Consider the following 15,494-nt stretch of genomic DNA (forward strand, 5'->3'; position numbering starts at 1 on the left):
TTGAGATGTTCTCAACCCAGTTGACAATAGCCAATGGCACAAAAACTGTTCAGGAGCTTCCTAGTAACTCCTATAAGCAGAAGGTGACCCTGCTTCTGTTTCTGACAACAGTTTGGGTTCAGGAAGTTAAAAAAAGACTGGCATTAGCCTTGGCGGAGCAGACTCGATAGGCCAAATGGCCTAATTTCTGCTCCTATGTATTATGGCATTCTGTCTACACAGGATTTAAAACATAGAAACAGGTCATTTGGCCCATCAGATCTATGTTGGTATTAATGCTGCACCTAAATCTCCTCCATCTTACTATATCCGATCCTATCAGCATATCTTCCTATTCCTTTCTCTCTTGTGTACTCATCTAGCTTCCCATCTGTACGGATTTCCCTCAGCCATTTGTGACCCATTCCCTGGTCTCCTCTTTCTGTTCACCTCCACTTCTCTGCCTGCTATTAAAACACCTCCTCAGAGCCTCAAACGTGCTTCCCTCATCTCTTCTAAACCTCTTAACTGTAGCACTCGATGGGTCAACCTCTCCAACCTGAATGACTTTGCCGCTATACAATGGATTGTTATTACTGGCGATGACAGTGATTTGACACTCGCACTCCTTTATGTATTTACGTTGCTGCTGTGTCCGATGCTTTGCAGAAAGACGGGATCCAGTGCAGTGTGACCGGTCACTCAGAAGCGCAGCAGTGGCAGCCTCCCATAGGAGCAGTTTTCGCAGAAGATCTGAGACACTATGAGAAGCTGGTAACAAGGCTTTGTTGTTTCGTGAAATCAGAACTTTAATGTGAATAAGAAGCTGTTTGAAGTCGGAGCCTTTGATCTCAGCCAGGGTCTTTCATCTATTCATAAAGAGGAACATTCTGCAAACAATTTCTTTTCTAATCCTTCTGTCTTGTATTTCCTTTCCCCACACTCCAACTCCTCTCCCGGAGGCACTGACCCTTGCTGGGGGTCCCCATCCTTGCCCTCCAGCCATCGCCCACATGCCTATTACTAGCGTTTTCTCCCAGTGTCATCCCACCCTTACAACCTCATGCCAACACAACCCGCCCTCCAACAGGGGTCAGGAGCACTGGCCAACATCCCACCCATGGGTGCTGAGGACAGTTGAAATGACCCCTACTGAAGCCCTCAATGAGAACAGTTAATTAATGATAGACAAGGACCTGGAAGATAGCAACAGAATAGAGCACAGGGTGTGACATTTCATTCTGGAATATTCTGTCTGATAGCTCTCCTCGGAAGCATCTTTGCATGTTTTGCTACATTAGTGGTGCTGTGTAAGTATAATTGTTGTTGTAGTCTAGGAATGCTTAATACATTCATCTGAAATTCCTCCCTCCACCTCTTTAACACAGGCGATAATCCTGATAAAATGTTATCCCACAGGATGATATCAGCATTTTCAAGAATTTTTCAAGAATAAGAATTTTCAAGGAAAGGAATTTATGAGCAGTCAGAAACAGAATTGTTACAGCACAGAAGGAAGCCATTCAGCCCGTCATGTCTGCACCAGCTATCTGAATGAGTAACGCACCTAGTCCCAATCCCCTACCTTCTCCTCGTAACCCTGCATGTGCCCTGCTGCCAAACACTTCTTGATTTATCAGTCGCACCTCCTCACCATATCCTTTGGTCATTTGTCTCACCAGGAACACAATTAATTGCATCTTGAATCCACTCCTGCTGGCTGTTTCTCCCTCCATTCCCCCTCTAATGACGTTCACTGGTAACTTACTGAATGAATCTATTGCCCTTTTTCGTGTTAAATTTTCCATCTGTCTGCCCTTTGACCTTCTAATTTGCTAACGTATATCCTATAATGATATAGGGATCCTTCACTCCAGTGAGCAATCCAAACAGGGACAGGGACAAACTGGGACAGAAACCTTTAATTATAACCAATAGTCTGTGAGCGACCATACAATGCCTCAGCATAAACCACTCTCCACAATTCTGCACCATGGAGGGGGTGTTAAGCAATAATTCGAGTGTAAGCAGTGAAATTCTCTTGCTAAGATCCTGCAATAAAACTCCACCAATCATGTTGCTAGAATTAGCTTTAAGTCTTAATACCACAGATTACAGAGCAGAAAACTCGACCAGGGAACCTGCCTGTTTGCTGTGCAGCCAAAGAAGCAGCGAGGATGTTGTTTCGATACAGCATGTTGTTATGATCTGGAATCTGCTGCCTGCACGGGTGGTGGAAGCAGATTCACAAGTAATTTTCAAAAGGGAATTGAACAAATACTTGAAAAGGAAAAAAAAATGAGGCTCTGGGTAAACAGCAGAGGGGATGGGGGATGGGGGTGGTGGTGAGTTGATTAGTTCTTTCAAAGAGCTGGCACAGGTAGGGTGGGCCAAATGGCCTCCTTCTGTGCTGGAGGAGTTTAGAAGTCTATGACACTTTGGAAAGTGTGTGTATGTGTGAGTTTGTGTGTCATTGTGTGTGTGTGTGTGTGTGTGTTTCGGGGGTGTGGGTGTGTGTGGTTGAGTGAGGGTGTGGGTGTTTGCATATGTGTGTGTGTGGCTGGGTGGGTGTGCGCATGTGTTTGTGGGTGTGTGGCTTGATGGGTGTGTGTCTGGGTGGGTGTGTGTGGTGGGTGGGTGTGTGTGTGTGTCTGTGTGGGTGCGTGTGTGGCTGGATGGGTGTGTGTGTAGCTGGGTGGCTGTGTGTGTGGCTGGGTGGGTGTGTGTGGGTGTGTGTCTGTCTGGGTGGGTGAGTGTGTGTGTGGCTGGGTGGATGTGTTTGCGGCTGGGTGGGTGTGTGCCTGTGTGTGTGTGGGGCTGGGTGGGTGTGTGTGTGCCTGTGTGTGTGTGGGTGTGTGGGGCTGGGTGGGTGTGTGTGTGCCTGTGTGGGTGTGTGTGTGGCTGGGTGGGTGTGTGTGGTTGGGTGGGTGTGTGCCTGTGTGTGTGTGGGTGTCTGGGGCTGGGTGGGTGTGTGTGTGCCTGTTTGGGTGTGTGTGTGGCTGGGTGGGTGTGTGTGGTTGGGTGGGTGTGTGCCTGTGTGTGTGTGGGCGTGTGGGGCTAGGTGGGTGTGTGTGTGCCTGTGTGGGTGTGTGTGTGGCTGGGTGGGTGTGTGTGTGGCTGGGTGGGTGTGTGTGTGGCTGGGTGGGTGTGTGTGGTTGGGTGTGTGTGTGCATGTGTGGTGTTCAATTAAGGATGGTGGTGGTGATGTCTTGCAAGGCTGAACATCTGCCTCGACAGATGAAGGATGCCTGGTTGGCCACAGTAACTAGCAGTTATCCTGTTCTCTCTGGAATTACACCCGGACATGAGTCAGTGACCTTCAGGAGCTCAGAATGGGAAATAAAATGGAAGGGGACAGAAGCCAAAAATAAAAACCTGAGATGAGACAAGATCATTCACCAAAAAAAAAAAGCTCTCTCTCTTTTTCTCCTTGTAAATAAATTCATGATGAATTCATGCCAGAATCGTAACCAGTATCCAGAAGTCTGTAATCAGTTTGAGCTGTCTCAATTTCCTGTTAATAAATGATCTTCAAAGTCTGGATCTGAAGACTATTTATTGCCACTCCACCTCCAGTCTCTATTGGTGCATTTCCTACATTCTGTGTTAACTTGGTAAGTTTTAACCTTGAATACTTGTTATCTGACAGGATGCCAGCAACTCTAAGTTCACCCTCCTGATGTGTGACGTGAAGAATCTTAAAACTAATGAAGAATATACCATTCACATCTCTGGAAGACTCTTGACTGATTCACTGATGGCAGTAAGTGCATGACCTACCTCCGTAATAAATGAAGTGAACTCTTTAAGTCTCTATACAGTCCAGGTTCATCCAAAACTTAAATCAGTTTTAAAGATTATCTTCTTCACGCTCTTCGATTAGAAACATCTTCTTCTGTAATAGGTAATATCTGTCCCACTTGCCTGTGTTTGCTCTGGCTCATTGGCAAAGCATTGTCACATCTGATTCAGAAGGGTAGGGGTTCTAAGAGACATGGCCACAAGGTACAGACTGATGGTCCCAATGTAGTGCTGATGGAGGGCTACACTGTTGGAGGTGCCATCCTTTGGATAAGACATGAAATTGAGGCCTCTTTTGCACTCTCAGATAGAAATAAAAGATCTCACACAGCACAATTTGGAAAAAGAGCAGGAGAGTTGTCTCTGGTATCTTGCTCAATTCCCCAACTGGCGTCACGAATAAAACAGATTACCTGGTTGCTGTTTGTGGGAGCTTGCTGTGCACAAAATGGCTGCCATTTTCCCCACATTACAGCAATTACCTCAATTCTAAATTGAATGAGTTGTCTTGTCTTAGACAGCCCCTGGGGGTCGAGGATGACTTGCTTCCACTCCGGTTCAGTGCGTTCTGAGATGGCTGCTAAGTCCAATGTGTGATCTGCAGACTCTGCCCCATGTGGGGCAGGTGGTGTTTGAAGGGTCGGGTAGGTGAGATGTGCACTCTCTCCAGCTTTATCTTTGCATGTTCCCAAGGAAATTTCTCGATGCATTCACTGCCTTCCTGAATGAACCTTCTCCATTTTGATCGGTCACAAGCCAGGGTATTTGAAAGAGGACTTGAGGACTAGGATTTCAAACCCAAGCCCAAGGTCATGGTTTACCAGGCAGCAGTGATGCCCCATGCTCCTAGATGTTTTGGAGACTTGGACACCTCAAAGGATTTGAAGAATTGCCACCAGTGCTGCCTTCGCAAGATCCTCCATATCCTGTGGGAGAGAAAGGTGGTTCAACAGAAATGTCTTCTCCCAAACCAACATGCCCAGCATTGAGGTGCTAATCACTCAAAAACAGCTTCGCTGTGGGGGGACATGTCATTCATATGCCTGACACCAGGTTCCTGAAGCAACTGATAAAAGCAAAATACTGCAGATGCTGGAAATCTGAAACAAAAACAAAAATAGCTGGAAAAACTCAGCAGGTCTGACAGCATCTGCGGAGAGGAAGACAGTTAGTGTTTCGAGTCCGTATGACTCTTGAGTCATACGGACTCGAAACGTTAACTGTCTTCCTCTCCGCAGATGCTGTCAGACCTGCTGAGTTTTTCCAGCTATTTTTGTTTTTGTTCCTGAAGCAAATGCTCTACTCGAACTCAATCGTGGCACGAGATTCCCAGGAGGAAGGAGGAAACATTTTAGGGATGTCCTCAAAGAGCCCCTGAAGAGGGAAAACATCCCTGACTTGTGACCAGTCAAAATGGGAGAAGAGGAAATTAGTTGTAAAGTGCTTTAGGGTGCCCTGAGATGGGGAAAAGTGGTATATAAATGAAAGTATTTCCTTTACACACACCTGAGTGGGCAGAGAGTGGGCCTCGGTTTAACATTTCATCCCAAAGGCAACACCACAGATGTTGCAGTATTCCCTCAGGGATGTCAGCTTGGATTTGGTGCTCACTTCTCAGGACTGCGTCTCAAACCCTGCGGCAGGGGAGTTACCAATTGAACTGACAAGATCGGAACCCTCACCCTGCTTTCTAAATATCAAAACATAAAATCATTGGGGTTTCACGCAGAATCTTCAGACAATCTAATTTCAGGATGAGTTGCAGAGGGGTTGACGAGGTCTGGGTTTAATTTACAATTCCAAATGCCTTCAGCATTGCTTCATCCCGAATGAGACAAGATGACATGCAGTTGCTTTGAAAGATATGTATCTTTATTGCTGTTTTAAGAAAAACAGACTTCATGGTAAAAACCACAATCCTGAACTATCATCGAAACTGATAGGGAAACCACTTAAGTTCAGTTTACATCTGCAACACTGAAGCTGAAAACAGTGGAATTTATCAAATGAATTCAATATGAGCTTTCCTTCCTTACTCAGGGAACAATAGCTTTAAACGGGAAAAATGTTAAATATTATATTTAGGAGGCTGCCTGGAATTGTCGGCTTGCAAGATGATACAGATAATGAGTTATTAAAACACGCACATTGACCGAATTCTCTTTGTGACTTTCTGCTGTCTTCAGTGTGAGAGTCGGGCAATTTGTTTCCCAGCTCTTCCCTCATACTTTTTCAAAAGCATATTGGATAAGTACTTGAAGGGGAAAACACACATCTTGTGGGCGAGGAGCTAGGCGGTGTGGAGGGGAGAGGGTGAGGAGCTAGAGGGGATGTGGAGGGGAGAGGGTGAGGAGCTAGGGGGTGTGGAGGGGAGAGGGTGAGGAGCTAGGCGGTGTGGAGGGGAGAGGGTGAGGAGCTGGGGGTGTGCAAGGGAGAGGGTGAGGAGCTAGGGTGGAACTATGGGGAGGGGAGGGGGCGGAGCTAGGGGAGGGGAGAGGATGAGGAGCCAGGGGAGGGGAGAGGGTGAGGAGCCAGGGGAGGGTAGAGGATGAGGAACCAGGGGAGGGGAGAGGGTGAGGAGCCAGGGGAGGGGAGAGGGTGAGGAGCCAGGGGAGGGGAGAGGGTGAGGAGCCAGGGGAGGGAAGAGGGTGAGGAGCCAGGGGAGGGGAGAGGGTGAGGAGCCAGGGGAGGGGAGAGGGTGAGGAGCCAGGGGAGGGAAGAGGGTGAGGAGCCAGGGGAGGGGAGAGGATGAGGAGCCAGGGGAGGGGAGAGGGTGAGGAGCCAGGGGAGGGGAGAGGGTGAGGAGCCAGGGGAGGGGAGAGGGTGAGGAGCCAGGGGAGGGGAGAGGGTGAGGAGCCAGGGGAGGGCCAGGAGGAGCAGAATGAAAACTTTCCTCATTTTCTTTCCAATGTTGAATTTTTCTGTGTTGTTTTGTTTATTTTCAGCTCAAGTTTAAGTCGCTGCTACTCATAACCACAGCAACAATTGACATTCGGGAGCCCAATGCCATGTTTATAAAGAAGGAAGCAAGGAGCCGGCAGGTGAGTGAATCAGCTTTCTCTGTACATAGGCTCGTGGAAAGCGAGCTCCTGGTCTCGGCCTGGACTCTCGAGGTGTGGAGCTGACCCAATATTCGGCTGCTCCTCAGCAACAGGAGGGAAGGGAATGGCCCGAGGTTGATCTCATGGCCACAGCGGAGGGGTTGCCAACCTGCCAGGAATGTCCTGGAGTCTCCAGTAATTGAAGCTTAATCATCAGGACAACTCAGGAGGAAAATCATAGGGGCAATTCAAAACCATTGTTTCTCGTTCAACATTTTGGTTTATTAGTCATAAAAAGTGATATTTGATTGACAGGCAAGGGCTTTTTGTTGGGTTTGTTTGCTTTCCAATTGGCCTGGGAAGGTGAGGATGGACATGTTACCTGACCGATGATGGTAGAAGGGGGCAGGACAATTGGAGGGAGGCAGTCATGTGACAAAACCTCCAGGAATGCAGGGTTGGCAACCCAATACAGGAAACTGGATGTAGGTTAATACTTGGATGGAAAGATTTTGCAGGGCTATGGGGAAAGAGCAGGGGGAATAAGACTAATTGGATAATTCTACCATAGGAACAGCACAGATATGATGGGCTCAAAGAACGATGAGAAGATATAAGGAATGGGAATCGTTGGCCAATGTTGTGCTGAGCCACAGAGAGCAGCAGGTTCCACTGTCAGTGTGGGCTTAGCTGATCTCAGAATGAAGAACAATATTCGCTTGTCTCCAGGGCTTTTTATTTCATTCATTCTTGGGATGTGGGCTTCACTGGCTGGGCCAGCATTTATTGCCCATCCCTAGTTGCCCTCAAGAAGGTGGTGGTGAGCTGCCTTCTTGAACCGCTGCAGTCCATGTGGTGTAGATACACCCACAGTGCTGTTAGGAAGGGAGTTCCAGGATTTTGACCCAGTGACAATGAAAGAACAGCGATATATTTCCAAGTCAGGATGGTGAGTGACTTGGAGGAGAACTCCCAGGTGCTGGTGTTCCATCTATCTGCTGCCCTTGTCCTTCTAGATGGTAGTGGTCGTTGGTTTGGAAGGTGCTGTCTAAGATGGCTTGGTGAATTCCTGCAGTACATCTTGTAGATTGTACACACACTGCTGATACTGTGTGTCGGTGGTGGAGGGAGTGAATGTGCCGCTTAGTGAACTGTTGATGACCCCTTCCATTACTTCACTAATGATCGAGAGTGGACTGATAGGGCGGTAATTGGCCGGGTTGGATTTGTCCTGCTTTTTGTGTACAGGACATACCTGGGCAATTTTCCACATAGCCGGGTAGATGGCAGTGTTGTGGCTGTGCTGGAACAGCCTGGCTAGAGACGCGGCAAGGTCTGGAGCACAAGTCTTCAGCTGGAATATTGTCAGGGCCCATAGCCTTTGCAGTATCCAGTACCTTCAGCTATTTTCTTGATATCACGTGGAGTGAATCGGATTGGCTGAAGACTGGCATCTGTGATGCTGGGGACCTCCGGGTCCATCTCCTCTGCCTCCGTTCGCTAATTGCTGAGCCCCATGTTCATCATCCTCACTGTGAAAGGGCAGTGAGAGTACAATGGCGCAGGAAAGGTAAAAGAGGGTGCAGTTGAAGCCAAAGTGAGCACCTGAGTGTTGGCAGAGCGCCCCAGGGAGAGCAGGCATCAGACACGCAATGGGCAGGCGTGGCGCAGTCACTGGACATTGAACCAACAGATGGGTTTGACCCTAAATTACATCCTAAGGCAGCTGGCAATTTCCCACACCCATTCCGAGAGATTACTTCTGGGAGCACAATTACTCCATCAACAAGCGTGTCACAGGCATTTCCAATCTACCATCTGCCCAGCACCCCCCTTTCACAATGCATCCGCCAGAATGTGATAAAATGACAACCTCATCTGCTGACCTGCACCTCCTCTCTGTCATATCTTTAACACATCACTTCCATTGGAAAAGGATACCTGTCTGTAATAATAATTTATTGTTTTTTAATATCCTGCCTTTAGGTTACACAAGTACCTTTCCTCAACTTGCGTTTAGACGAGCCCAAGGAAGGAAATTAAGTTTTAATAATCCATGGAATTCCCAAAGTAATGATATTGCAATCCCCCCACACCCCATTTCCAGTATTACTGGGAGTTGTGCCCACCTCCATCTCCATTCTACTGACATGGTTTCAGGTGGTGCAGTGCTGACCTCTAGTGGATATCTCAACATTACCTCAAATCCATGAAATTGGCCTAATCACAGGAAATTAAAGAACGTACATTTCTACAGCACCTTTCACGATCTCGGTACATCCCAAAGTGCTTTACAACCAATGGAGTACCTTTTTTTTCCTGAAGTGTAGTCACTGTTGTAATGTGGGAGATTTCCTTGTGGGAGAGACATGAACTAGGAGACACAGTTGAAAAATAATTGTCCCATTTAAGGTGGAGATGCGGAGAATCTTTTTTCTCTCAGAGGGTCACGAGTCGTTGGAACTCTCATCCCCAGAGAGTGGGACAGGGTCATTGAATATTTTTAAGGTAGAGGTAGATCACCTTACTTGTCCATCAAGAATCTAAAGTTATCAGGTAGGTGGAATGTGGAGTTGAGGCCACAATCAGGTCAGCTGTGATCTTATTGAATGGTGGAGCAGGCTCGAGGGGCCGAAAGGCCTACTCCTGCTCCTAATTTGTATGTTCGTATGTAGGAAATGTGGCAGCCAAATTCCCACAAAAGGCGGTATGGTCACTAATGTCCTATCTGGAAGGGAATCTTCCGTCCTTCCCTGGTCTGGCCTACATGTGACTCCAGACTCTTAACTGCTCCCAGTGACTCTCGCATCCCATGAAAGAATGAAAGAAAGCTTATCTGATGAGTCAATTCGCATCTGATCGTTCCAGGATATTAATCCCATTACACCTTTGCTCTGTGTCTCTTGATACTGTTGTTTAACAAAGACTATTGACCTCAGTATTGGACGTTCCATTTGACCCCCAGCATCCCCCACCTTTTAGAGACGAAAATTCCTAATTTCTACCAAACTTTCTGCAGGAAATTTGCTGGCTGATTTCACCCCTGAATAGCCTAGCTCTAATTTTAAGATCAGGTCCCCTTGATCTTGATTCTCCCACCAGAGAAATAGTTTCTTAGCATCCAAAAGCAGTGTAAAGTTCCAAATCCCAATCATGTAGTGATTGAAGGATTAGACTTCTCTGGTCAAGTGGAGGGAGCTAGGAACAAGCTTTAGTTCCGTTCGAGGAGCAAAGGGGTACAAGCTGAGAGATAAGCAAGAGAAAATCCTCCAGATAAGGCAGGGCAAGACTGTGAGGAGTTATGACAAAAAACAAGGATGAGAATAGGGAAGTCAATGCCGTATGGAAAAGGGAAACCCCCTGGAGATGGAAAGGACAAGATACTGTCGTAGAAACCGTCATAATATGCTTGTACCTCTTTTCACAGATTACACTTCAACTGACCAAGCAGTACGAGTCAGAGGTGTCTATCTGGATTATAATCGGAAGTTTGTTAGGAGGGCTTCTTCTGCTTGCACTGCTAACTTTAGCTTTATGGAAGGTAAGTCCAGTGTTCCAATGCCACTTGAATATTGAATAATATACCTTTGGGCATTGCAGACAAGTTTATGCATTCAGCCACTAATGGATTTCCAGTGGGGAGGGAAGGGATTGTGACAAAGGCGTACACATTCAGTATATCACTTCATTGCATGTGTACATGAAAGTTATATTTGCAGTTGACTGCCTCCCAGGAAAATTGAGTGGGTTATATCGAGACCACACATCGTATAGACCGGTGATACCAATAAACCAAAATATCAGGGAGGGCAGTAGTAGTGTCACAGGCAGGAGGTGTTCATCTTTGGCAATGCTGAAAGATACGGGGGCTAAAAGGGTTAAATTGTGAGAACAGGTTACATATAAACTAGACTTATATTCCCTTGAGTTACAGAAGATTAAAGTCGAGTTGATTGAGATGTTTAAGATGGTTAATAGAGTCGATAGAGAGGAAACATTTCCTCTAACGAGGAGACCAGAACAAGGGGCCATAGCTTTCACCTTAGAGCAAAGCGGTTCAGGGTGATATCAGGAAGCACTTCTTCACACAAAGGGGTGTGGAAATCTGGAACCCTCTCCCCCAAAAAGCTGTTGAGGCTGAGGTCAATTGAAAATTTCAAAAGTAGGATTGCTATTTGATAGGTAAGGGTATTAAGGGTTACAGGACCGAGGGAAGTCAATGGAATGAAGTTACAGATCTGCAGTGATCTAATTCAATGGGGTTTGAGGGACTGAATGGTCAACCCTATTCCTCTGTTGGCACTTTGTCATCAGAAAAATCTCCCCTTGAGTCTCCAGGCAAAGGGCCATTAAACTAAAGACAGCGCCGTTTATAATGGAGGTGAGCAGGAGAGGGTGGGATCAGGCTGAAACTTAAACATTAATTCTGTGACCTGAACGAGTCCCCTTCAGGTTAACCCTTTCTTGTCACTTCTTTGCCCCACAGCTTGGCTTTTTCCAAAGTGCTTACCGTAAAAGGAAGGAAGCCATGGCAGCCAGGAATGGCTCGATCGGACAGACATCGACAAAAGCATAGAAGATTCAAATCTCGGGAGCCGCTAATGTCAAATGTTAAACAAGGGAAGGTGCTAATTCACACAGCAATACTGGACTTAAGCAGGTGGGCACCAATTGGCAACTACTGTACACCGACATCGGCCAGCCTCCAGATCCACCTTCTTATCTGGTCCATTGTTTTTATTGTTGACACCAGACATTTTAATTGATTTTGTAAGGTGCAGCAAGAGGCTTTAATCCGCAAAGCATCCCCGCCTCCACCCCCATTCAAAAAAAAATGTTTTAAACAGGGGCACACTGTAGATTAGATTTCTCTGTTTGGAACCTTGAACTTGGGTTGACAGTGTGGCTGCCAGAATGCGCAGTCACAGTGTAACTACACGGCAGCAGATGAGCCAGTGCCCTTTTTACAGCTGTCAGGAATTAAGCCCGCGCCCCCTTTAAGCGGTATATAGGGCCCAAAGCAGGCAGGTGATTTACTTCGTAAAACACCAGGAACTTTGCAAAACCTTGCTGCATTGTTTAGGAAATACTGGCTGTCCATCATCTTTGTTTATGGGCGCGAAGACATGTTTTTAAGAAAATGAGCAGCAATTCTGATAGGATTTATGGGTTGTAAATGTTTTTTGTTATATTGTCCCCCTGAAATCTCTCACCAACGCACACCTTCTTTCAGATGTGAGGAAGCCGGGGCCTAACAAGTCACATGTTCCTCTTTAGCACACCACACACATTAAACATTGAGGGGAAAAGCCCAGTCTGGATATTTGTCCCCACAACCCCACTTGTCCCCCTACCTCATACTAAAAAGGAAAGTAGATTTATCCATCTGCTAAATCTAACCAAAGGTGATTAACCAACCCCTAATGTCCAGCTTATTAATAAATGCTTCACCTTTGACCAGAAACTAAACTGGACCAGTCGTATAAATACTATGGCTAAAAGAGCAGGTCAGAAGCTGGGAACTCTGCAGAGAGTAACTTACTTCCTGACTCCCCAAGGCACAAGTCAAGAGTGCAATAGAAAACTCTCCATTTGCCTGGATGAGTGCAGCTCCAATAACATTCAAGAAGCTTGATGCCATTCGGGACAAAGTAGTCCACTTGTTTGGCATCGCATCCACCACCTTAAATATTCATTCCCTCCACCACTGACACAAAGTGGCAGCAGTGTGTACCATCTACAAGATGCACTGCAGGGATTCACCAAGGTTCCTTCAACAGCACCTTCAAAATCCACAACCACTACCATCTAGAAGGACAAGGGCAGCAGATAGATGGGAACACCACCACCTGGAAGTTCCTCTCCAAGTGTCTCACCACCCTGACTTGGAAATATATCGCTGTCCCTTCACTGTCATTGGGTGAAAATCCTGAACTCCCTCCCTAACAGCACAGTGGGTGTACCTACACCACACGACTGCAGTGATTCAAGAAGGCGGCTCACCACCACCTTCTCAAGGGCAATCGAGGAAGGGCAATAAATGCTGGCCTTGCCACTTGTAGAACTACAGCTAAGCAAGAAATACCACTTTCAGGAGGGGAGGGGAATAATCAACAAAAACAAGCCAGCAATTGCACCCTCAATCCTGTGGGTTAGTTAGAAACTGTCCTGGGCAAGAGCTGTCAGTTGGGTATTACTAGGTATTTACAGCACAGAAGCAGGCCATTCAGCCCAACAAGTCCATTCTGGTGTTTATGCTCCACACGAGCCTCCTCCCAGCTCTCTTCATCTAATCCTATCAACATACCCTTCTATCGCTTTCTCTCATGTGTTTATCTAGCTTTCCAGTTAAAGATATCTATGCTATTCACCTCAATCCCTCCACGTGGGAGTAAATTCCATATTGTCACCACTCTGGGTAATGAAGTTTCTCCTGAATTCCTATTAGGTTTATTAGTGACTATCTTCTATTTATGGCCCCTAGTTCTGGTCTACTCTGCAAGTAGAGACATCACCTTTACATCTACCCTATCAAACCCTTTCATTATTTTAAACCCCTCTATCAGTAGGAGAGGATGTACTAATTTCTCCCACAGATTGACAAAGCCACATCTTAGTTTTTCCCGCCCAGACTTAGAAGAATGGCACTCAGAAATCATCTTTCAGCTACAGGAAAGCTTCAGCTACATGGATCTTAACAAGTAGACTTATCAGAAAAAGGTTAAAGAAAAAGCTCCCTGAAAGTTTACGTAGGTCAAGGCACCAACTGATGTTGCACTGAGGGAGGTCCCAGGTCAGCTGATTTTAGCTAAGGTTGGGCGCTAACGTGGACCGTAGTGTCCCTGGGCAAGGAGCAATCTCCGAGGATTCCCACACCTGATCGCTATTTAGTGGCTCCTTGCTGGAAAGTGGTTTTTGTACAAACATCAGAATTAGAATCAACATCCATTAGGAAACATTGTACAGGTTGGGGCTGTTTTCTCTAGAAAGGAGAAGGCTGTTGGGGTGGGGTGATCTCATAGAGTCCCAAGATTATGAATCTTGGGGATCTTATTACTGCAGGCTCCAGGGCAATCCTGGAGAGTTGGCAACCCCCATCACACCCCATTCCCCTCCCACCCTAACATTGAGGAATGTGAACATGGCTCAGAAGGAGCTGTCTGGGACCAAATTTACATGCTCAATCTTGCACGTGGCCCAGTTGTTTCTTGGTAACTGCCACTCACTGGGTACAAATCTGCAGTGTAATTGGGGGACAGACACAGGTTGTGGAACAGACAAAGGAGTAATCGCTGCTGTGGTTGGTTGATGTTATCTGGGGTCAAAGAACAACGGGCAAAGTTCAACCAGGGTTTCTGCTCCTGGTTGCCATCTACTGGTCCCTGCTGAGTAATTAGCAATGACAGCTTTGACTATGATGTCCATGGCTGCAAGTTGACTGACACGTAAGCTCCAATTTTGTCCTTGGTGGAACATAAAGTTGGGCCAGACACGAAACAGAGATCCACTCTATTCTTAGCAGTTTGGAAAGGTTAAAATCAAGGAGATAGGGACCCTAACTGTCATGACCATTTGCCACTCAGACCTCAGTACTGCACTGGAGCATCAGCCTACATTTTGTGCTCAGATCAAGAGATTGGGACTTGAACCCTTGGACTTTCTGACAGAGTGTTACACACTCAACATTATGACGAGGGCTCCAACCCGAACCGTTAACCAAGGCATTATCAATCTACACTGTACATCCAGCATTTTCTGATTATTTCAGATTTACAGCATTCACAATTTATCTTTACAATTGTAAACTGATTACTGTAAATTCCAGTATATACATTACAACCAATGAACCATTGTAATGGTCAGCGTTTCAATAGTGTATAAATCACATTCAGATATCTAGAGCTTGTAAAAATGGTCCATAAAGGCGTGACTGATAGAGATTTTACACTAAGTTCTCCTTCAACATTACCTAATTAAGCATATGTAAAATTTCAATGCTGTGGACATTTACAGATTCTGTATTATATGTAAAACATCTCTTGTATATGTAAATATTTGGAAAGAATTTGCCTTTGTAATTCAGTGTTGAAAATTTGTAATTATATGAACAAAGACTATTTACTTGTATGTCGTAATGTTGGTCCTGAGACATAAGATGGGTTCTGTTCTTCAAAAAAAACTAGGTTTTACACTGTTACTCAGGCTGCCTGGAGTTTCACATTTCTTCATTAAAAAGGGACAGTCTAAATTAGCTGATTTGAGATCCTTTACCTCAGCCTCAGCATCTGGATTAAGGTGGGGGTGGATGTGGGGAGGGGAAACCAGCCACTATCTGGTGAGTCTTGTTACAAAGCGCATAATCAGTCTTGGCTGTGAGGGCTTCCAAAGTTGAGCAGCACACCAACATTCATTCGTTCCTTGGTCACGCTTGAGAAATAGCCATCGGAGTATGCCCATTGGAAGGGAGGAAGCTGCCGGTGTCCCCCGTCATCCTTTTGGGAACTAGATGGCAAATGACAGGCAAATGGAGAGAGGGGGAGGCAACAACAGGGAATGCGGATTTACGATGTGCTGTACAGTGGGCAAGGCATCAGTGCTGGTCAGTGTCCATACCTGAAGGCCATCATAGAGAGGCCAACACAACAGGCCAGGTACTACCCAGCAAGACTCCTT

General features: G+C 46.3%; 1 protein-coding gene across 1 annotated transcript in view; it reads left to right on the plus strand.

The window, feature by feature from the left end:
* The window catches only part of itga11a (integrin, alpha 11a), a 138,670-nt gene extending 123,598 nt beyond the window's left edge, over positions 1-15,072 (plus strand). Inside the window, exons 26-30 of the mRNA XM_078530067.1 lie at positions 649-753; positions 3,629-3,742; positions 6,726-6,821; positions 10,249-10,362; positions 11,308-15,072. Of these exons, the coding sequence (XP_078386193.1) occupies positions 649-753; positions 3,629-3,742; positions 6,726-6,821; positions 10,249-10,362; positions 11,308-11,397 (519 nt within the window). The 3' untranslated portion in view covers positions 11,398-15,072. The remainder of the gene's footprint in view (positions 1-648; positions 754-3,628; positions 3,743-6,725; positions 6,822-10,248; positions 10,363-11,307) is intronic.
* The last annotated feature ends 422 nt before the right edge of the window (positions 15,073-15,494 follow it).

Source organism: Cetorhinus maximus, chromosome 26 (genome assembly GCF_964194155.1).
Source record: "Cetorhinus maximus chromosome 26, sCetMax3.hap1.1, whole genome shotgun sequence".
Lineage (NCBI taxonomy): Eukaryota > Metazoa > Chordata > Chondrichthyes > Lamniformes > Cetorhinidae > Cetorhinus > Cetorhinus maximus.